A 21,707-nucleotide genomic window follows, 5' to 3' on the forward strand; every position below is an offset into this window, starting at 1 on the left:
AGCAACACTCATAAAAAGGCCAACTGTTCTTAAAGCACGCCTCATTATCTCATCGACCTACTGTCATCCTGGTGTGTGTGTGTGTGTGTGTGTGTGTGTGTGTGTGTGTGTGTGTGTGTGTGTGTGTGTGTGTGTGTGTGTGTGTGCCGCCACTGAAGTTAAATTGGTGCAGCTTCTTTTTTAACCAAATTGTAAATATTATAATTAAACCTTAGCAATTGTTGTTTTTTGTTTGCTGCCTCTAGACTGAAGGAGGCGCAGGAGAACATAAAAAAGATTACGGCAGACAAGAGGGTAGAAACCAAGAAGATCAACGCCAACAGTCTGGTAAGATGCTCACTACAAAGCGCTGGCAGGGGGGCACCTCTTTCTACATGAACACAAGTGCAACGGATATACATAACGGATATTCCTCTCATCTCTCCAACAGAAAGAGAGACTGCGCCAGAAGCAGGCCTCTTCTTGAGGAACGCGACAAGAGAGCGATTACGGACCAATCAAAACGCAGGGAGCCCACGAATAGCGAACACAACGACTGTACCGGAGAACCCGAGGTACCCAACGAAAAAAGCCCTGCTGACTTCATCTCTCCTGCATTCACCACATGCCTGACCCAACGCCATACCTCATAGTTCACCGTCCTGCGCGGCACATTTTCGTCTCCCCGCGCGAACCTCTCTCCAACCCTCCACCAATACCCTACCTCGTCTTCCCTTCTGATTCTGCTGCACCCAACGGATCTACCCAGCAGTGCAGACTGCCTGCCCCCTCCTCCCCTCTGCGTCTATTTACCACCCTCTCTGACTGGTCTCACCCAGCGAACATGCACACTGTGGGGGCTGCGTCACCACGGGACAGCAGCTCTGGAAGACAGCGGCGAATAGCAAGACGGAGGGACCAGAGGGAATGCAGGAGGGCGTGTGAGTCCTGTCCCGTCGTCGCCTGCGAGATCGTGGCGTCGGCCTGGGTTGCTGACACGGTCAAAGTGATGGGAGTACTCGGGGGAGGGGGGGGGGGGGGGGGGTCAAAGGTCGACCTCATTCATCCCGCATGAGTGTGACCTCTGAGTGGCCGGCTTGTGAAATGGTCACGGGGGGTCAGGGGTGTTCACAATAGTGCCAGCTGATATATCGACACAGTGGTGAGTTACACGCGGCCGCCTGGGCTCCTGGGTTCACGCTGGGTTCCTGTGTGGATGGTATTTAGGGTGAGATATGTTGCCCACATTAGCAGAATCACCAGTAACACATGCCGCTGCCTACCGGTGGAGGGTCATTGCTGTAAAATACGAGCCGCGGGATGTTTGTGTTTTAGAAGGAAGTCTACCGTCGAGGAAAGCTTAACCAATCGGTAGAAGTAGTCAAGCTATAGACAAACTGAGATATCAATATGAATATGCTTGTATTAAACAACAGCTAGTCATTCACAATGGTGTATTATAAGTCTTGTACTTGCGTTTAATTTGGTGTTTTTGGACGCATCAGGGGCAACGAGATGGATGATATAATAGTATAACTTGTGTTCTGTGAGTAGGCAATATCGTGTCATGTTGTTGCAGTGCATCCATGCAGGATGTGGGTCAAAACCACGAGCAGACCCTGGCCCAATAACACGAGAACCTGCCCCCAACACACAAGGATAAATGGGTTCTCATGGATCAAGCTAAAACAGAGCGAGAATAGAATCAAGGGGGAGGTAAGTGTTGTTCCGAGGTAACAAAATGAAGTGTTAATTCTATGAAATAGTTTATTTTGAAAATGATTTATGAAGTGTCTGTCATGTCTTGCACACCTCCCTGCTTGTAAAATATGTACACAGTGAATAGCTGTCCCACATTCTCCTGGGATGGTAGGCCTACCTATATTACAAATGTATTGCACTATTTTGCACTCTTTTCCTATGCAAAGCTATGGTTTCCTTGATAAAACAGGTTTATGAATTGTACGGCATCACAATGAAAATGGTAGAGTTTGTTGAATTTTTAAGAGTAGCATATGTGTTCAATTTAAGATTTTATTTTCACTATTTGTCAGATATCAGCATTAAAAACACATGTGAATATACCTCTATTTATGGGAATAAAACATTTATTTTAAGGTTTTCCTTTTAGGATATATTTTTTAGGAGATGGTCAAGAAGCTGCCTAATATTTAATTTGGATGATACAAACTCTGTAAATATACCTTGCTATGTATTTGGCGCCTACTTGGATGTGGTGCTATTATAATCAAAAAATGCTGTTCAATCAAAGCTTTTATAAAAGGTTGTTTGATTTCTGTTCGTTTTGAGACTAATTATTAAAATTATGTAACACTCATTATGGCTCCTCGTGCCATTTCCCGGGAAGAAGTGTGTGTGTGTGTGTGTGTGTGTGTGTGTGTGTGTGTGAGAATAATATTTTCATTATCACTGTTCTTCAGATGACGCATGCTGTTGAACAATTTAACCACAGAACATGTTATTTTTAAGAGCTGCCAAGAGTGTAATTCGGAGTGCAAAATGCAAGTGCAGTATTGTCAATGGATGCTTTCATTGACAATATGCGTCTATAGTTGCGTCTAGTTTGACAAATAACTTAATCAATAATGCCCAAAATAATCATATATATTGCTGTCGGCCTGTAAAATATTGCATAAAACCCATCCACCGGGTGTTTTATGTTTAAACATCTCACTAGAAGGGTAGACATTACAATTAAAGGGATTCGGGTATAGCCTTGTATAATTAAATCGGTTGTACGATCAGTTCCCATAGGCTGAAAGTGTATCGTATTACGCACCAAACTGCAACGTTCCCTTTTGCGCGTCATTTTATGGCATCGTGTGACGGATTGTTTTGAAACAATCGTTGAAACGGTTGCAGGAGATGTTTGGAGATAGACACATTTTCTCACAACCAAGAACAAATGAATGCCTGCGGAAAGTTTTTACGTTCACTAGATTATAGTAGTCTGTGGCATGTCGTCATAGCAGGACTAAAGATAATCACATTATCATTGCCATCATTGCCGTTTATTTTTTCCCAGTAACCAAACCATTCTGCTTACATTAATAGTGGCTTCACAGTTAGTGTACTCACACTGTTGCTACAATAGATTTGTACAATCAAATTGTACAAGTAGGCTATCTTTATAACTAACAATAAAGTCTACGGGTTACTTTAGCAAATCGAGTAGTCCACCAGTTCCAACCAATTCGAAGGACTTCGATATTCACAGAAATCCACGAGAGTCTTGAACCGACCGACCTTCTATCGCCACTTATCCATCATGTTCCACATAGTGGAAACTACGAGTTACATACATACATTTACACATTGATGTTCAGACAAGGGTTCCTCTCACCCACTGGGATTGTTTAATCTGTTTTGAAATAGAAAGTAAACTTGATTAAACCTACAGTAAAGCAGTCCTACTTATAAAGTCGTGCGTAAACGTGCCGGTTACCATGGCTAGGTTTTCATGCAGTGTGGCCAATTCTGTACCACCGCGAAAGGGTGAGGAAATGATGTGATGGATAAAGTTCGTTCAAAGTCCGTGTAAGAAGTAGAAACTGTCCGCGTTTCTCCACGTTGTGTATAAAGGACATAATAGTAGTACTAGGCCAACACTTTTGCAGACCACATATCCCGCGCGTAGCATATCTCCAAACAGAGAAGGGATGGAAGTATAGTGCTGCTGACGATAACCTTTTCTTTTTTTTACTCCCTTTGAGCAATCCCGTAGATATGAACGTTAATACGTCTAAGGTTGTAGCAATCATCACACACGGTTCATTCTGTTTTAGTCCAACGATTCGATCGACAAACAGCGACACTGTTTGACGCGCTGGATGCGCTTCTTCTTGGTGGAGGGCTGCTGGTCCGGACAGTTCAAAGTCAACGTCATGGTGGTGAATCGCTTGGGCTTACAAAAGGAGCACGACTGGAAAGCCCCCTCTTCCCTGCGCACGTGCCGGGGGATGTAGAAGGAGTTGCACTGTCCGTAGCAGAACCGGTTGATGATGGTCCGGCTGACGCAGCCCTCCTCGTGGATGGTTTGCTTGAGGGGCTGCGTCTTGCACCAGTCGCGCTTCAGATAGCGGCGCTCCGTCACATGCAGAGCCTCCTGGCTGGACTCCAGCACCTCCTCGGCGGCGGGTGCGGACGATGAGCCCTGCCTCCGTCGGGAACCGGAGCCCGCCTGTGGTGGTGCTGGTGGCTGCGGTTGCTGCTCCGATTCGTTTGGGTTGTATTTGTCGGGATGAGGAATGGCGCCCTGCGAGCCTCGGTTTCGTTTGGAGTCCACGGGAGAGCAGGACAGCATGCAGCCCCAGATGAGAATCATGCCACAGAGGAGACGCGTGGAGCCGGCCATCCTTTAGGGAAGGATGGCACAACAGTTAATCATCTGTAGGATCGTTTCGACACTATTGATTATTGATGTCACACGCGTAAAAAACCGTAGAGGCGCGCTGCGTAAATACGAATGATGCATCTAGGCTTAGAGCCTGCTTGATATAATATTACAACTCAACACTAGGATTTGTTAGTTTTGAGCCAAGCTACGAAATACCATACCGTGCGTGTGTAAGCTCGTATTTGCATAACGTAGTTATTTATCTATAATACCTAAACCATAGGCGTGTCCAAGTGCTTTCGGGATAGTTGATGCAAGTTATTTTTCAACTTTCAGAACTCTACTGCTTCCCAGACGGGTAAATATCCACTTTAAATACGTCCACTTACCTGTGCGGACTAAACCTTTAAATGTCTTCTCTGATGGGATCCCTTCAGGGCTTCAAAGATAACTCCCCAGATGAAATTGTCCTAATAACGTTGACTGTGATACACACAACTAGGACGCACAGCAGTGGGATTCGAGATGGGTGGGAGGCTGACTAACTCTTCCATAGACAGGGGCTGGAGGCTTTAATACAAATTGCTTCAGCGCCGGACTGTCTCCTTTTTAAATGTCTGCCAGCTGAGATGTGCAGTTCCCTCCACATTATTGGCTAAGCGCGATGTAGAGAAAATCCAAACTATCCGCCCCTTCAACACTTGTGTGAACCCACCTCAAGAAGACCGAGAAGCAGAGAAAGTGGAGGGAGGGATTTGAACCACCTATGTTGTCTGCACTAATCAAGACTCCGGCAACATTTCGGTGAATAACCACATATGTGCGCGTAATTTGGCGATCAAGCCTATTTGACTGCAAGTTGGATGTATTCGTTTGTCATTTGTCATCGTGAATGTTTCTTTTGAAGACATAACCATGCGGGTTGTTTAAAGTAGCCTACGTCTTAAGAAGCACAACAGACAGAAAATACTATAGGCTTTACAAAACACTGTAGTGCCGAATGTTATCCAATTGTTCGTGATTGGTGACTGCTGCTATTTTCATCCCTAAATACACATTTATAGATACCTGTATAGGCCTACGACTTATAATATTCCAAACACGAATAGTAACCATTGATGTGTAGTTCCTATTATTTATGTCAAACTATACATGGACCTATTGGGCTATAGTGATCTCTGATCTCTAAATAGATAAATGCCCAAGTAAGTCTTTGTTTAAATGACATTTCAAATACTACTTGGTTTTCTAACCGTTTTTATCTCAAAAGGAAAAACTGTTTGATATTGCTGAAAAAGCCTAATTAAATGCATCACATTTTTAACTCAGAAATACGTTTGTAGACAAACATTTATTTGGCTGGTGCATATTGTACCCTGGGTTAATTGGACGAAACATGCAGAGGCCCATCAGGCACCATATGAAACGTCTGTATTGATGTGTTCATTTTCAACAAGAATTTTCGGATGCGTCAATGTTGGGTCTTTGAAGATGCCATTGTTATATTTTTATATATTTATAAGTTGGGTTTTAAGAGAACTGCATGTGATGACCTGGACCACTCGGAGCCTCCTTGACAGCCTCTTTATCGAGCTCGGCAAAGTAAAGCCGATGCGCTGCTGCCCAGTGCCCATCTGTTGCGCACATGGCGCGGCCTGAACGCGTAGCCTTTTCATGGATAACAGTGCGGATCTAAAGACATGGACTTCAAACACTGTATGACGCTCGGACAATCCCCTGAGACGATAGTTTGAGAAGGGTTGTCAACAAATCTTGAGTCGGTTCAATCAATTCAAATAGGCCTAGTGTCAGCCTCGCCAAATAGCCAGTTTAGGACGCCGTTTACTAACGCCGATCTAACCTTCCAAATGTAAGTCCACCAAATTGAAGACTGATAATTATAAATACATGAAATTAATTTCACATTAACGTTGGCTACTGTTGATAGACTTATTAGGGCTATTCATGGAGTCGTCATTAGCGTTGCCATTGTCAGGAACATGACAACTTAGCATGTTAGTTTAAAAGCGCTTTTAGGACGCCCCCGTGTGGCTTGAAGCCCATCTAGCCAGTCGTATTTCTGCAAATAAAACAAGACTAAATCTAATCAATATAAGATTTTAATTGGTTGAACCATTCCAAACAGCATATTCAAAAGGGTGCAAATTGTAAATGTACATGACACAATACCCAGATTAATACTGTATAGCAAAATTTGTTTCCAAAAATAAACTGCCTTGACATTTCATATAGTGGAAATCCAGTACAATTACTGCAAAAAAACATTTTTTCCCAATCCTTTTTTTTAAACCATAAATACAGTTGAACATCATTTTAAATTAAAAACTTAATCTAAAGACGAATATTCTTACCAATTGTACCTTGTCACTTGCTTATTGAAGCAGAACTAAATTAAATGTGTTGAAATGTCCAAGCTTCCTTGAGATGGAAAACTAGAGCAAAACTACATTAAGGCAACTGCTTAGAAGCATCTCATGAAGCAAAAGCATAAAAAATTAAGACAATCAGAGAATCCAGGTCAAAATAAATTAAACTCCCAGAAACAGAAAACAACAAAACATTTGCGTTTTAAAAGCACCTCTTTACAAAACCGGGACAGTGAGCCGAAAAATTGGCACAGAAGATTTTCTACAAATCTATTGGCTTGGTAGCAGACAGCAGTCGAACCTCACCGAGCGGGTTTCTAGGTGAACCCCTGTAATGCTGCACATCCTCATCAGCTACATGCTGCACACGGGTCTTCCTGCCCTCAGACACGCCTGTCTTACCGACAGCATCTGAAGAGTCACTCGCTGACCTCGACGGCACCTGGTTCGTCACGTCACCCAGAGCACAGACCCTGTGCCCCCGAGCCAACGTGCTGGGCTTCCTCTGCGGCACCGGGGGCGGTATCTTTGCGGCACCTACTTTGCCCGTGGGCAGCGCGGCTGGTTCTTCTCCCTGGTACGGTTGAAGCTGGGACGCTGAGGGGAGGACGCTCTCCAGGCTTACCGACTTCCCAGCCGCACCTCTCTTGCTGGTGGAGAGCAGCAGGCCCGGCTTGGCTCTCCGGCTGTCCCCCTGGAGGGAGTTGATCCTGCGGACCGACTGCCGCACGGGCGTGCGCTGGAACTTCAGGGGCGTCCGCCCCCCTTTGGCCTTGGCGCCTCTGGGAGAGTACAACGTGAGCTTGTTGAAGTGCTGGATGTGGTCCGCCACTCGAGGCCTCTGAGATTCAGGAGGTAGTTCTCCTGACACTGCTAGCTGGTTTAGGGCCTCTGTTTTTTCGATCGTGGCCCCGTCGCTTTTGTCCTCCTCTGAGGTTTTATTGAAGTCGCCATGAAAGTCCAGGTTCACTCTGCACGGGGTGGACTGTAAGCCGGCGGAGACGCCCAGTTTGAAGTGAGCGGGGCTCTGGATGTCCAGGGCATCGATCAGTTGGCTGCGGTTGACGTGTTGAACTCCCCCATCGGCCTCCTCGCCCACCATGGAGCCGCTGTTGCAGCTTAAAGAGTCGGCTGCCGCACAACACAGGGAACCCTCAGGGGTCCTCACCCCTCGGTTAAAACACAGGCCAGACTCGAACAGCGCACTGTCGATATGCAAAGGAGACAAAGCGGCCAGTTCCATCTGGCTGAAGGTGACGTTTTGGTCATCGGCCGGCTTTCTCTTTGGCGTCGTACGGCCGGATTGCTCGAGGTCTGTAGAAAGTACCCTGAGAGTCGGGGTCTCCGGGGGGGGCATCAGGAGACTGGCCGTAGGCTGCGTCCGCTTGTCTTCTCTGGGGGTGCCGCCTGCAGGGTCTTTGAAGCCCTCAGCGGGGTCGGTCGTGGCGGGAGCAGCCCGGGCGTTCGCGAGGGAACCGTAGTTGCTCTCCAGGCTCTCTGCGCTCGAGGCACAACACAGCCTCATGGGAAGGCTCGGTCCTGCGGGAGGCTTGCAGGCCACGATGGCCGGCTCTGAGAAGTAGTTGCTCTTCTGGCCTCGGTTCAAGGGGGTGTCCGTGAACGACCTACCACCGAAGGCCCGTGGGCCGTCTGGGGTCTCGGGACACCATGAGGTCCGCTGGGCGGCCGAGTCGCAGTGAGGAGATAGCAGGTTGTCCTCAGATTTGCTGAAGAACTTGGAGCCTACAGGAATTGGATGAGATGGTGGCAGTGGTCAATATTTTTTTTTTATGTTGCATTTAAATGTCTAGTTCTTTGGATTGATGTGAATTTCGGGAATAAACACTTACTCTTTGACTCCCTTTTAGCAGCGGGGGTGTACTCTGCGTCTCTGGTGGGGCAAAAACTGCTGGTGCTCTCCTGAGTGGCAAGTCGCCAGCCAATGGATACTGATCCCTTTGTCCAATGAGAATGAGAGATGAGAGATGAGATCTACTTGGCTCTTGGGGAAGTCAAGCTCATATTGTATAGCAACAATATAACTAAGAGAGCAGTGAGTATTATGTTGTTAAACGTCCCTGACAGATGTTTAATGTAGTGTTTAATAGGTTAAGTTATGATTTTTGGTTAGTACTTCAGAGGACAATTAAAATCACTTCGAAGTTTGTTTTTTAGCATTTTTATTAAGTCCAAACTATACATATAAAGTATAATGCATTTCCCTGATATAGTATGTTTATATTTCTGAACAGCTTATTAAATTAACCTGATTCAGGTTCCTTTTTCATTAGAATAATTCTCTCTCAAAACATATTTAATATATTTTTTAGTGGTTAAAGTTTTACAGTGGTTTAATATGATAGAACTTAGTGTCTTGAATTGTATGCATCGTATATTGCATCATCAGTTTATCTAGGTCCTTTTATGTCTTAGATGTTTATAGCTCCTATTAAACCTCAAAACCATGCTTATCGTTAAGACTTTGTTATACACCTATAATATAAAGTACCCAAGCTGACACAGCAAGACAATAAAAGTGCAACTGTGCAATACTGTACCCCATAACATCACCTAGCGTGCATCATGTTATGCTAATTTGAATACAAATGCAATTCATTTTAAGACCAAAAAAAAGCCACAGGGCGCTTCATTAAGAGCATGTTATTTTGATTATCCAGGTTTAGAGGACATGATGGTTTGATTGTCAGGTCTTTCGGGCGCCCACACTTACAGCATCTTTGCTGCTCTTTCCCAGGCTGAAGCGCGAGCGGATAGACTTGCGAGGCTCTTCCTTCTTACTGACTTTGGGGGAAAAGCACCCAGCCTTTCCAGATTCAACTCTGGAACAACAGTATGAATAAAAAAAAAAGGGCGATTAATATCGTATTCCATGTGGATGGGCCTATACAGACACACGTGTACGCGGTGCGGATGTTTGTTCAGGAGCCTGTACCTCTGGACGACATGCCTGCTGCTGAGCCGTCTGCTCTTCCTTCGGGCAGCTGAGCGAACACTGGATCTTGCTGCTGGGGACATGGCATGCTTCGAGGAGGACTTATCCAAAACTCCCGATGCACTGTATGCTGCGAAATAATGACAGGATTGTTTTTTAAAGATGCACGATCAACATGATGTAAGTCATTGTAAATTCGTAAATGAATCCAATGATTTATTAGTTGAAAATTAAAAACGCAAAGCAGTACCTGATCCAGGCGTGGAGGCTCCACTGAACAGAGCGTTTGGAAGAAAGTCTAAACCGGTCTTTTTGATGGATCTACGTTTCTTGTTTGAGAATCCGAAACTCTGACCGGATTCCATGGGAAGTTTGCGCTTCGAAGGTGTTGCGATCACGGGAGTAGCGGAGGAAAAGACTGGCAGAAATCACAAAAGTACCAGTTTATAATCACAAGCTCGCAGAACTACTTTCATTCTGTCAGAAAGCCAAACTATTTGAATGTAGCCGATGGGAGAAGATTAGTGCAATTGACATACAAGCAGGCAAAGTCAGTCCAGACAGGCATAACTCATTCCGAATGGATTACCATCACAGCAAGTGTGCATTCAGCCCAATGGAAGGAAGCACATGTAATCAGCGGAAATACAAAAAACTAGAATTACTGTTTGAATGACAGAGAGATTGTATTTTAATGAGCAAGCATGATGGACACAGACATTTTTGTGATCATTCTGCAAGATGCCACATCGTTTGACGGCTTTGACGCACGCGGGTTAACCGCGATACCTACCAAAACTGTCTGTCTGCAAGGTTTTTGTGGGCGTTCTATTAGTTTTTATCTTATTCAGAGCACCATTGACCATATCTGAAACGTGAGACAAACCAAACTACTTACACAGTACCGATCGGAGCCACTTCAAGCAATAGGTATGGCATTCATCACTGGTTAAAACCCGAGGCTGAATCATATAGTCGTACCTCCTAGGCTGCGCCTACGCCTTCTGGAACCAGCGTTCTCCTGCTCCTCGTGGGACGGAGACTGTGAACCTCCGTCACAGCCCATCATGGCGGGAACCTTCTCCATGAGGAACGGTGGCAACATACCTGTACAGCAAGTAGATTACAGTAGATAAATATACCGCAATATAATCATGCAATCATACATTCATATTAGATCATATCCATTGGCATCAGGGTTCCCTTAGGCGGAAATTTACAGGCCACTGGTCGACTAGAAATTCACGAGAATATAATCTTGACAGCCATCTTTCTGGAGCATACATTTGCTGGTGAAGGGTCAGAGTACGTGTTGGAGCATGGCCTACTGTTGCATAGACTACCACTGCCATCTTTGTTGCGATAGGCAGGGACACATACAGAGGTGAGGGGCCAGGGGCAAGTGCCCCAGGCATGACAAGGGGGGCCAGTGAAATAAATAAAAATAATAAAATCAAGGGGCCCCAGCTTATTTTATATACTATTGACCCTACGTGGTGGATAGAATCTAACGAACCCTATGACTATGGGCTTTAGGGTTAGGGTTCATGCCAATGTTCATGCCAGACTTCGGGACAACCACCATTTATGAATACGAGCATCCTGAGTAACACTCTATAACTCCAGAGCGCGCACAGGCCAAAAACATTACTGGCCAAATGGCGTGCATGTTGAGGAATCCAGTCAGTCAGTCAGGTGAAGGGATCAGTGAGGTGAACGGGCCAGCAATGCGGTCGTACCGAAATCTTTGGAATTGTCTATGAAGCAGCGGATGACCGCCGCCTGCAGCCTGAGGCGTTTCTCCGTGTTGGCGTTCATCTTCTCGCTCCCGTCCCCAGAGTGGAGGAGGTTGGGGGCCAGGATCACAGACAGGTTGCTGCTGTCCATCTTGTTCTCTGCACTCCTGGAGAAAGAAAGGGGAGAGAAAGGGGACCCAGCCGGTTGATTAAACCCCCCAAAAAAAAGAAAGGAGAAGGAAAGGCGTAGACATTCAAACTGGTGATTGGAAGATTGCAAGTCGAAGATACCTAAGGGAAACGTGGTGGACGAAGTCAAAAAAGTGACGCAGGACGCTGAGGTTCCTCTCCGACAGAACGCAAGACAGCAGCAACACGGCCGACCTCCTGTCCTCCTCTGTGGGGAGCTGCTGGGCTTTGAGCAGGGCCTCGTTCAGCTCCGTTGGCAGGATGGGCTCGGGCAGCTCTCTGAAGAACTGCTTCACCAGCCCAGCAATGTCGCAGGGCAGGGCGCCGGAGAGGCATTCCTCGCCCGCATCCAGCTTGGCCTGAACCAGGGGGGAAACAAAACCCAGCGCCGTCGTAAATGGTAAACGGACTGCAATTTTATAGCGCTTTTCTAACCAGTGGCCACTCAAAGCGCTTTACAATATTGCCTGACATTCACCCATTCATGTGCCCGTTCACACACCAACGGCGGTGTCAACCATGCAAGGCAAGAGCCAGCTCTCTGGGAGCAGTTAGGGTGAGGCTTCTTGCTTAGGGACACCTCCAACACTCAGCTAGGAGGAGCCCGCCTGATTCACATGCTGCCCCGTCGTGTCAGACTTGGGGTCCCGGGGTCAAGGTCGACCTCTCAATGGCGGGGTCACCCCGGGTCATCACTCACCCTGAGTGCCTTCAGGCGAACAACGGAGCCCGACTTTCTGAACAAGCCCTCTGTGTCTATGTGGGCCGTCAGCTGCATGCAGGCATCCACTAGAAACCTGTGGGAAGAGGAAAACAAACAATGTGTGTCCGATTAAAAAGACAAACTTCAAAATGCACGATTGGTAAATTGCATGAGCTTTGAACTGATTGGCTCCCACTTGCCTTGGCACACTGCCTTGTTCCATATTATAATATGGAAGACTCTCCAGCGACATCCCAAAAACCTTGGCCTGCAAGTGGAAAAACAAAGATGAACTCCATGATAGTTGGCTGTAAATGAGAGAAAACCGTTGGCACAGTGCAAACCGTCCAGTGCTCAGCATCAACCATGTGGTACTAACTCATCAGGTAACACATGGTGAAATCTGGAATTCCAGGTCAAGCATGTGACCAACCCCTGGCTAAACGATTAAGTACAAGGTATGAGCAGGAACAGGGTAGCACAGCCCTTAATCCAAAATATTTTAGAGTTAATGGAAAATAATTGAAAACTAACTTGGGAAATGGAGGAGGGAAGTTCAATCGTTTTTAGTACAACCCATGCTTTGTTACTATCTAAATCTTGTGACTGTTCAGCAAGGATTTCTCAAAGGGTTGAGTCAGTGATGCTCGAATGGTAATGGAGACGTTTCAACTTATTTTATAACCTATGAGTTTCTTTTCCAGCGTCTCTGCAGTCAGTTGCATTCAAATGTCAAGGAAATATGGCCCTTTGGGAATCATACGTGGGCGCTCCATTGTTTTGGAAAGGTTGTACCATTATGTTTAAACTGACAAACAATCTACACTTAACAGGCATACGTTAAACAAATGGTTTTCTGAAGGGGAGGGGGGCATGGTTTCAACTATATGCAAATGAGATTAGACAATAACAACAATGAAGACATCTGTCAGGTCGATGCGTTGAATGTGCTCGAATTTGTGGGTTGATTTAAGTGACTTATGCCATCATTTTTCTGCGAATTATTTGTTTAGTGAAAATATAAAAGTATATTGTTTGATATTGGTCCTACTTACCGATTGAGTAGTTACTGCCTTGCTGCCCTGTTTGTTTTTATTCCAATTCTTTATCTTTATTCCACAGGCAGCTCGCAGTTGCTCCACAGCCACCAGACGCATCACGTTTCTCTCCATCGCCTTCATGTCTGCTCCAAAAAGTCACCTTCAACTCTATTTGTAGCTTAAGACAAGATGTCCCAATGCGTTCACCCTTGTTAATCGGGTCCAAACAACCAATACACCTTCCAATCCGGTGCGAGTTAGACTTCTTGTGTTTAAAAGCAAACGCAATTTATAAATGCGTCATATCAGGTGCTGTAAAAACAGCAGACCCGACCAGTCTACAAAACTAGACGCAATATGAACTAAAACTACCGAATGGTCTTCCAACGTGCATTCCGTTGACTGTGTATCAACCGCAGCTATTTTACGAGATTAACCTCGAAAACTGAGCCTTTGTTCTCGGTTAGCATGTACTCTGAAACAATCAAATACATTGTCACAAAGAAATACAACGCGATCGTCTGTAATCCATCATATATCTTGAATTAAAGCGTTAGCTAGTTAACTACATTAGCTTCAACGAAAGCTCCGTGGCACTTTTCAACGGGGCAACTTCCGCAGATCATTCAAATGGCAGCGCTCCCCAGACTCCCCGCTGTGATTGGACAGAGAGGTTTCAACGCGTTGCCGATTCGGGCGGAGCTTTCACTTTTGGGCCAATGAGAGCTAAGTACACATCCCAATTTCCATGGGCGAAACAGTGGTTGAACCTTCCCACTTTTTCTGATAATTATTTTTTCCTTGGAGGGGATCAACACTGCAACAAAAAAACATTAAATCATATTCGGAATACGTTAATGTAACAACTATTCTAAAATACCCTATTTTTATTTTATTAGGTCATTGGTTTTCTCAATTTAATAAGCATGAATATGACTGAGATCCTTATAGACATACCATTTGATTCATGTTTCTATGCTGACCTTTACATGCATTTTCGGTTTACATTGTAATGTTGGCCAACAAAACGTCTATCTTGTTTTAAACAGGCTGGCTCATCCCCAAATCGTGTTAACATACATAGGCCTACTTGTCTTCAGAGGTAGGGAGAACACAGTGTCTGGAGAAGCAAAGAGAGAGCATCTCAACACAGAATAGCCGCAGGCAGGTTTGAAACAAGTACCTGTTCTAGAATGCAACCGTCCTACCGAATGGGCGTCCATTCCAACCCTCTCCCCCATTGCCATTCCTGGATGTAGAGGGGCCTGTCAATGCAAGCATTCATCTCTCTAAGGCGGGACGCCTACTGCAGTGCACGCTTCATTTGAATCCCCCACGGGGCGTAACCAAATGTCCCTGTGTGTTCAGTAGAGTGCAGCCCGGGAAGGACTCAAGGTAGTAGTAGGAGAAAACGTACACTTATAGGTCTGCTTCTTTTATGCTGGTGGTATTTGCTTTTTCCTCCTGTATACAATTATCCAGCACAACTAAATCAACTGCATCTGTTCAAATATAGATGGAGCTTGTGTCAAATGCAAAGTGGGATTTGGAATTCATGGTTGAAACCTTTTCTATAGACGTATTTGAAGTCTTTAACACCAACTACGGTAAGGAAGAATTGGTTAATCCTTGATCCCAACATTGCGCAAAAGTTTAGTTTCTTCCACTTTTAAATCCATTAACATTGCCGGGATTCACGCCAGACTATACAATAATCTTTAATATCTTTCAATGTGTGTCAGACATCTTTCCTGCACATCAAACAAGTCAACAAGTCACGGAAAGATTCAAGCCTGCTGTCACAATGATTTATTTTTATTACAACAGCACATATATACAGACGACAAAGACATACAAGTGCTTGTATGCATGGAAGGCGTTGTGTGCGTTTAGAAGCACTTCCTGTGGACAATGGAGGGTCCCGCCTCATCGTACTCCTGCTTGCTGATCCACATCTGCTGGAAGGTGGACAGGGAGGCCAGGATGGAGCCTCCGATCCAGACCGAGTATTTTCTCTCAGGGGGAGCGATGATCTACACAAGTTGGAGGAAAAACAAATAAAGAATTGTGCGTTATTGTAAGGTGGTTAGGCCACTATATACATGCCCTATGTTCTTCAGGCAAGGCTCAAGTAGACGAAATGAGGATGTCTTTGGTTTTCCCCTCACCTTGATCTTCATGGTGGACGGGGCCAGGGCTGTGATCTCCTTCTGCATGCGGTCAGCGATACCGGGGTACATGGTGGTGCCCCCGGAGAGCACGTTGTTGGCGTACAGGTCCTTGCGGATGTCGATGTCACACTTCATGATGCTGTTGTAGGCCGTCTCATGGATGCCAGCGGACTCCATACCTGGCATGGGATTGACACACAAAATGAACCTTCACGATAAAGATATCAAAACTGCAGAGGGAAAGAAAAGGGAAGGTAACGGCCAGACCAGGTTAAAGTAACCCAGGTGACTCACCGATGAAGGAAGGCTGGAAGAGGGTCTCAGGGCAGCGGAAACGCTCGTTGCCGATGGTGATGACCTGTCCGTCGGGCAGCTCGTAGCTCTTCTCCAGGGAGGAGGAGGAGGCGGCGGTCGCCATCTCGTTCTCAAAGTCCAGCGCCACGTAGCACAGCTTCTCCTTGATGTCCCGCACGATCTCACGCTCGGCTGGCGAAAACACGTAAAATGACCCCACGTTAGTATGACCGTGGAGAGGCTCATGGAAGGTTTGCGTTGCGGCTCTCAGCCGTGAGCCGGACACAGTAGAGCTCTGCTGAACACACCGGTGGTGACGAAGGAGTAGCCGCGCTCCGTCAGGATCTTCATCAGGTAGTCGGTCAGGTCACGACCGGCCAGGTCCAGACGCATGATGGCGTGGGGCAGGGCATAACCCTCATAGATGGGGACGTTGTGGGTGACACCGTCACCAGAGTCCAGCACAATACCTATACCGGACACACGCACACACACACACACACAATCACACACACGCACACACACAGACCGACAGACACAAACAGGCACAAGGAGCCATAATTAACCACGCGTGCCTGAGACTAGTGTGAGGACCCGCTGTCAAAAGGCGAGTAATCTCCCTTCAAACGCGTCATGTCGTAAATACATACAATGCTGCTGACATCTGGGCCTCGCACCCTTAACACTGCCAGCCAGGGCTTAGCACCCATCATTGGCAGTGACAGGGTGATTCCACCCAGAAGATGGGTGACTTCAGAGGGCATGTGTCACACGATGCCATGCGGTGCATGTCGAGAAGAATCTCTCTGCTGATCTTAACACATCCCACGTGAAGAGAGGCTAAACGATTGGCCCTTCGGCTCCGAAGAGGGCTTTAGAGCAGCAGGGAGCTGGGAGGGTACGCACCGGTGGTACGGCCAGAGGCGTACAGGGACAGCACAGCCTGGATGGCCACATACATGGCGGGAACGTTGAAGGTCTCAAACATGATCTGCAGGAAAGAAACAGGAAGGGAGACACAGAATGTTAGCGAACGTGGCTTTTAATAGATGAAGGTTATCCAGACTCGTTTGCGCGCACCACAAAACAGACACAGATGCAAACTTGGTTGATTCGAGGCTGTGCAATTGGGGAGGTGTTGGCGTTGAAAGTACCTGGGTCATCTTCTCCCTATTGGCCTTGGGGTTCAGGGGAGCTTCGGTGAGCAGGGTGGGGTGCTCCTCGGGTGCCACACGCAGCTCGTTGTAGAATGTGTGGTGCCAGATCTGTGACCCATACAGATATCCGATGTTAGTGCTACACTCAGCGGTGTGTCACATGACCTCCGTCCAGAATGAAGTAACACGAATTGGGAGGGTTACGCTAAGAAACGATTCCCGTATGATCGTATTCAGACAGGAAGCCATGGTCAACACACACATACACGCACACACACACACACACACACACACACACCTTCTCCATGTCGTCCCAGTTGGTGATGATGCCGTGCTCAATGGGGTACTTCAGGGTCAGGATACCCCTCTTGCTCTGGGCCTCGTCACCCACATACGAGTCCTTCTGACCCATACCCACCATCACACCCTGGGAACCGTCCACACAAAAGCGCAGGTGAGAGGACATATTGGATTAGCCAATAGAGTTCCTTCCTATTCCTATTCCTATTCATGTCTGCTCCTTAAAAGAATAACGAAATAATAATAACAATTATAGTACATTGGGGGGAATGGGAGGGGGCTTGTAGGGATTTGAAGCTCTGGCACCATTGTCATTATTACATTAACATTAAGTGCATTTAACTTACAATGATTCATACACCGACGACAGCGTCAACTATGCTTGTCGGGAGCAGATAGGGTTAGGTGTCTTGCTCAGGGACACCTCGACACTCAACGCTAGGAAGAGCCAGGGTTCAAACTAGCAACCTTCCGGTTACACCTGGTCTCGGCAACCCCCTTTTATTTAATTTCTCAAGGGTTTGTAGTCCCACCTGGTGACGGGGTCTTCCGACGATGGAGGGGAAGACAGCACGGGGGGCGTCATCTCCGGCAAACCCAGCCTTGACCAAGCCTGAGCCGTTGTCGCACACAAGGGCGGTGGTCTCGTCGTCGTCGCACATGATTTGGCTTTGCTGGGGTGGTCTACAGGAGGACAGACAGGAGGAGAGACGGAGAGGGAGGGGATGGAGGTGTTATGAACAGCTGTCTAAACTCCCTACCCTAGGATTGAGTGAAGTAGCTCAAAGGCCCATCAGGGCTGGCACCCCCGCTGAGCTCTCAGCGGGGGAGAGCTCAATGCAGATCAGCATTGCAGTATTATTGGACATAATTTATGATGAAACAACAACTATGTCTGTTCCCGTTTTGAAGATCCAGCGAAGATGGATGATGAATGAACAATCAAGTTGTCCCCATCTCCATCAGAATCCACTGTGTTTTCTGAGGGTTGTCAGACATCACCGCTCAAGTGTTGCCATCATCACAAATTATTACCAGAAACCACTAAGACAAAACACTTGCCCAGGCTCTATCTATAGAGCGCTAATTAGACATGCCTTTGGCTGCTATTTCCGTCCCCGCCCGGTTGTACAAACACTGATACTGTATCTCAAAAGCCTGGAGGATGAGGAGTGTTGCTGGGACACTACAGAGCTGCTGAGGCAGCACCAAAAAGGGGCATAACAGAAGGACCTGGGGGGTGGGACTATTCTTATCCCCCCCCCCCCCCATGTACCTAGGTTGTGATGTTGGTGGAGAGGGGAAACTAGAAGGGTGTCTCTATCTGCAGCTATTTCAGGTTTGGGGGGAGCTTGTCTCAAAGCCAGGCTGGTCGGGTAGCTGTCAGTAAACGGTGACACTTCTGTTTTACTGCATGCCTCCAAATAGTTTCATTCATTAGACCTCAACCAGCTTTGGTTGCAGTGTCTCCTAGTCTTAATTCACTTAATTATCAATCAACACTCGCTTTTTTCCTGTGGATGCACTGAAGGCAGATAGGTGTTAGGTGCAGGAAATTGCTGGTGCTTGTATCTTAGTAGGTATTTCAATTTTGTCTCAATGTTTCTGAATACAAGATTTTAGTTCTGGTTCTGATTCTGGTTAGTGCAATAAAAGCACTGATATGTTAACTACTGAAGCAGCTTAGTAATAGTATATTTTAGCATACATTGTACTTTGGAATCAACTTTCTTAAATTATTATTATTAAAAAGTACAAAAAACAACCAATGTTGTGTATATTACATTTCTTGCTCAAAGTTTGCTACTTATTACAAAAAAATTGGCCAGTTGATGCGGTCAAGTGATTTATATGTTCACTGATCACCCAGTAAAGTATATTTAAGGGCATATAGCTGTTTGATCTATTTATTTCTTACTAGAAAGTGGATTTCTCTGCAAGAAAGTGTCTGCATGCCCTTTCTATTGCAGGCATGAATAGTAATATGGCGGTAATAGCAATATTTAGCATAAATTGCAACTCACAGTGAACAACATTTAATTGTTCAGTAATGACACACATTTCTTCCTAAACTTAGGCAACAATTTGTCTTCATTGCGCTACACCCAGATTTGCAATAAACCTCATAAATCCTGCTTCATAATTGGCCGCCATTTGTTGATCTACCAATTCAAGACACATTATTGACATTATAAAATGACGATAAAAATTGCATATCATAAATATGCTGCCCATCATTTACATAAACCTCAAACACAAGCAGCAAACATCCTTCTGCATACAACATACTGTATCCCAAATGCCTAGCAGAATATCAACGTTTCCAAAAAGGAGGAATGAAAAGAGGAAATGAAAAATAAATTGAAGGAGGAAACCTGAGTTAAAGCAGAGTTAGAAGCTCCATCAAGTCCTGGACGTACTCACCTAGTTGCACGGATAGACGGATGCTTCCACTGGGACAAAGGCCCAGGATTTGAGCAGGCCTTAAATACGTCTGTGGCTGGGTCTGGGGTCCAGGGGGCGGGGCTTAGAGTTCACACAAGTCCAAAAAGAGCTGCCAGTAAAAAACATAAAGATCAACAAGCCAGTAAACCTTAACTCATGTCATGAACTTGTAAAAAAGGAATTTGAGCAACATGAGCTGATGCCTCCGTATTCTATTCTAAGATGTTATTGATAATTATTATATAGCTAATAGATTAAGAAATACATTTAACATTCATGTTAAATGTATGTTTGACATGTTTTCCTCGGTCAAGCCATAATGCTCTCTTCTTTAAGCCTTCAAGCCTTCTGTTTTCTAAATATTCTGTTATTCACCGGAAATTTTCAGGGAAACGTATACACCTAAAAGCATGACCGAATAACTATTTAATGTAATTATGCAGCAGTTATCATGAATATGTCATTCAATGAAGTTGACATGAGGCGTGAACCCATTAAGCCTCCCTTAGCTTACAAACACAATGTGTGACCTCAGTATCATATTCTGCTGCATACCCCTACAATACTATCCAATGCCATCCAACCACCTATCAGATTAGACACCAGAAGCAACATGACATGAGATGTCTGCTTAAGGAGATGGATAAACCATCCACCATGACTCAGAAGACGGAACAGTGTGAGTGTCACTGTGGGTGTGTGTGTGTGTGTGTGTGTGTGTGTGTGTGTGTGTGTGTGTGTGTGTCAGTGTGTGTCAGTGTGTGTGTGTCTGTCAGTATTTGTGTGTGTGTGTGTGTGTGTGTGTGTGTGTGTGTGTGCGTATGTTTTTGTACGTCTGTGAGCTTGTATGTGTGTGATCATCTGTGTGAGCGTGTGCGAACAGTGTGTGAGCATATGTGTGTGCGTGAGCTGAGCCCACCTAACACAAGGAACAGCTGATGGTAATGCCACTTGGGGTCTGTGTCTGGTCTCACTGTCTCAGTGGCTCGCGGCTCTTGCTGCCTCGGCCTGATTGGCCCAGCCGTCTCCTTGTAAGGTCATTGTGAGCGCCCCTGTCATTAATGTGCAGCCCACTGCCGCCGCTCCGCGGGGCCAGTGTGTGATATGAGTTCCATATTTGTCCCGCCCAATATCTGCACTTTATCTCCCCTTGGTGTACACTGGACCTTATGAGGTAATACTGTCCTCTATGCAGCCTCGTTGTAGGGGCATCATTCAATGAGCCGTTGGTATGTCATGACAACGCTCCGGTCCACACATCTGGTGAGGCCAACTGCCCATACTCGAAATCTGAATCAGACACAGGGAGAGGAAGCAGAAGAGATCCGAGCAGGGGTATACTGTTTCAAAAATGTAGCGCCTTTCCGAGTCAATTGGGTGAGACCAGAGCAGCCCAGAGGTAGTGAGTAAGGGGTATCTTGGTGGCATCTCGTCTCAGGGGGGAATGTGAATTCGTACCCCCAGATACCGAAGCCTCCTATTAATAGTGTTTCCTCTCTATCTCCACAGATAGCGGCTGGATGAAGGGGGCTGGACCTTCCATCACAGTGTGTGTGTGTGTGTGTGTGTGTGTGTGTGTGTGTGTGTGTGTGTGTGTGTGTGTGTGTGTGTGTGTGTGTGTGTGTGTGTGTGTGAAAGCAAAGGGCCTAAGTAAAGGCTTTCCACGCTCTGTATTTACAGATTTGATTTTTGGTGATATGGCATGCACGCAAAGTTAATATCTTTGCTCTGTAAGATATAGATATCAAATGAATTGGAAATGTCTGCTGAGATATGCTATATATTTTATTTAAGAAACATAATGGAGGCTTGTTTTGAATTTGTGCAATCGCTTACTCCTCAATGCACTTAAATTAAATTTGTCCCAAGGCCACTCTCATACATACCCTCGAGCCACCCGTATCAGAAATCTGTCAAAACGATCATCATCAAGTCGCTGCATTACTGCAACAAACTCTTCCAAATTATTTCTGGGTTTGAGTAAGTGTGAAACAGT

At 45.9% G+C, this 21,707-nt stretch overlaps 4 protein-coding genes across 5 annotated transcripts in view; 1 reads left to right on the forward strand and 3 right to left on the reverse strand.

Moving 5' to 3' along the window:
* The window catches only part of LOC307087411 (formin), a 38,135-nt gene extending 37,139 nt beyond the window's left edge, over nucleotides 1–996 (forward strand). Inside the window, exons 16-17 of the mRNA XM_079752989.1 lie at nucleotides 246–327; nucleotides 431–996. Of these exons, the coding sequence (XP_079609115.1) occupies nucleotides 246–327; nucleotides 431–466 (118 nt within the window). The 3' untranslated portion in view covers nucleotides 467–996. The remainder of the gene's footprint in view (nucleotides 1–245; nucleotides 328–430) is intronic.
* Nucleotides 997–3,781: 2,785 nt separating this feature from the next.
* grem1b (gremlin 1b) lies at nucleotides 3,782–4,354 on the reverse strand (the record flags this gene model as incomplete). The annotated part of the gene is made up of 1 exon (XM_079752346.1): nucleotides 3,782–4,354. The coding sequence occupies one exon, from the start codon at nucleotides 4,352–4,354 to the stop codon at nucleotides 3,782–3,784; it is 573 nt and encodes a 190-aa protein (XP_079608472.1).
* Nucleotides 4,355–6,468: 2,114 nt separating this feature from the next.
* On the reverse strand, nucleotides 6,469–12,390 carry arhgap11a (Rho GTPase activating protein 11A). 2 transcript variants are annotated; one of them, XM_079752837.1, is made up of 10 exons: nucleotides 12,302–12,390; nucleotides 11,704–11,960; nucleotides 11,416–11,579; nucleotides 10,658–10,783; nucleotides 10,470–10,544; nucleotides 9,927–10,094; nucleotides 9,677–9,806; nucleotides 9,455–9,563; nucleotides 8,574–8,679; nucleotides 6,469–8,466 (listed from the first exon to the last, which is right to left on the reverse strand). In XM_079752837.1, the coding sequence occupies exons 1-10, from the start codon at nucleotides 12,377–12,379 to the stop codon at nucleotides 6,986–6,988; spliced, it is 2,694 nt and encodes an 897-aa protein (XP_079608963.1). In that variant the 5' UTR covers nucleotides 12,380–12,390; the 3' UTR covers nucleotides 6,469–6,985. The 2 variants fall into 2 exon arrangements, with proteins under 2 accessions (XP_079608963.1, XP_079608964.1); XM_079752838.1 differs by lacking the exon at nucleotides 10,470–10,544 and having other exon boundaries at nucleotides 12,302–12,389.
* A 2,843-nt stretch (nucleotides 12,391–15,233) lies between these two features.
* Nucleotides 15,234–19,706, reverse strand: actc1b (actin alpha cardiac muscle 1b; the record flags this gene model as incomplete). The annotated part of the gene is made up of 9 exons (XM_079751801.1): nucleotides 19,691–19,706; nucleotides 17,800–17,950; nucleotides 17,265–17,393; nucleotides 16,964–17,074; nucleotides 16,716–16,800; nucleotides 16,118–16,279; nucleotides 15,810–16,001; nucleotides 15,513–15,694; nucleotides 15,234–15,377 (listed from the first exon to the last, which is right to left on the reverse strand). The coding sequence occupies exons 2-9, from the start codon at nucleotides 17,926–17,928 to the stop codon at nucleotides 15,234–15,236; spliced, it is 1,134 nt and encodes a 377-aa protein (XP_079607927.1). The 5' UTR covers nucleotides 17,929–17,950; nucleotides 19,691–19,706.
* Nucleotides 19,707–21,707: the final 2,001 nt, after the last annotated feature.

The sequence above is a fragment of the Pollachius pollachius genome, assembly GCF_949987615.1.
Source record: "Pollachius pollachius genome assembly, chromosome: 15".
Taxonomy (NCBI): Eukaryota; Metazoa; Chordata; class Actinopteri; order Gadiformes; family Gadidae; genus Pollachius; species Pollachius pollachius.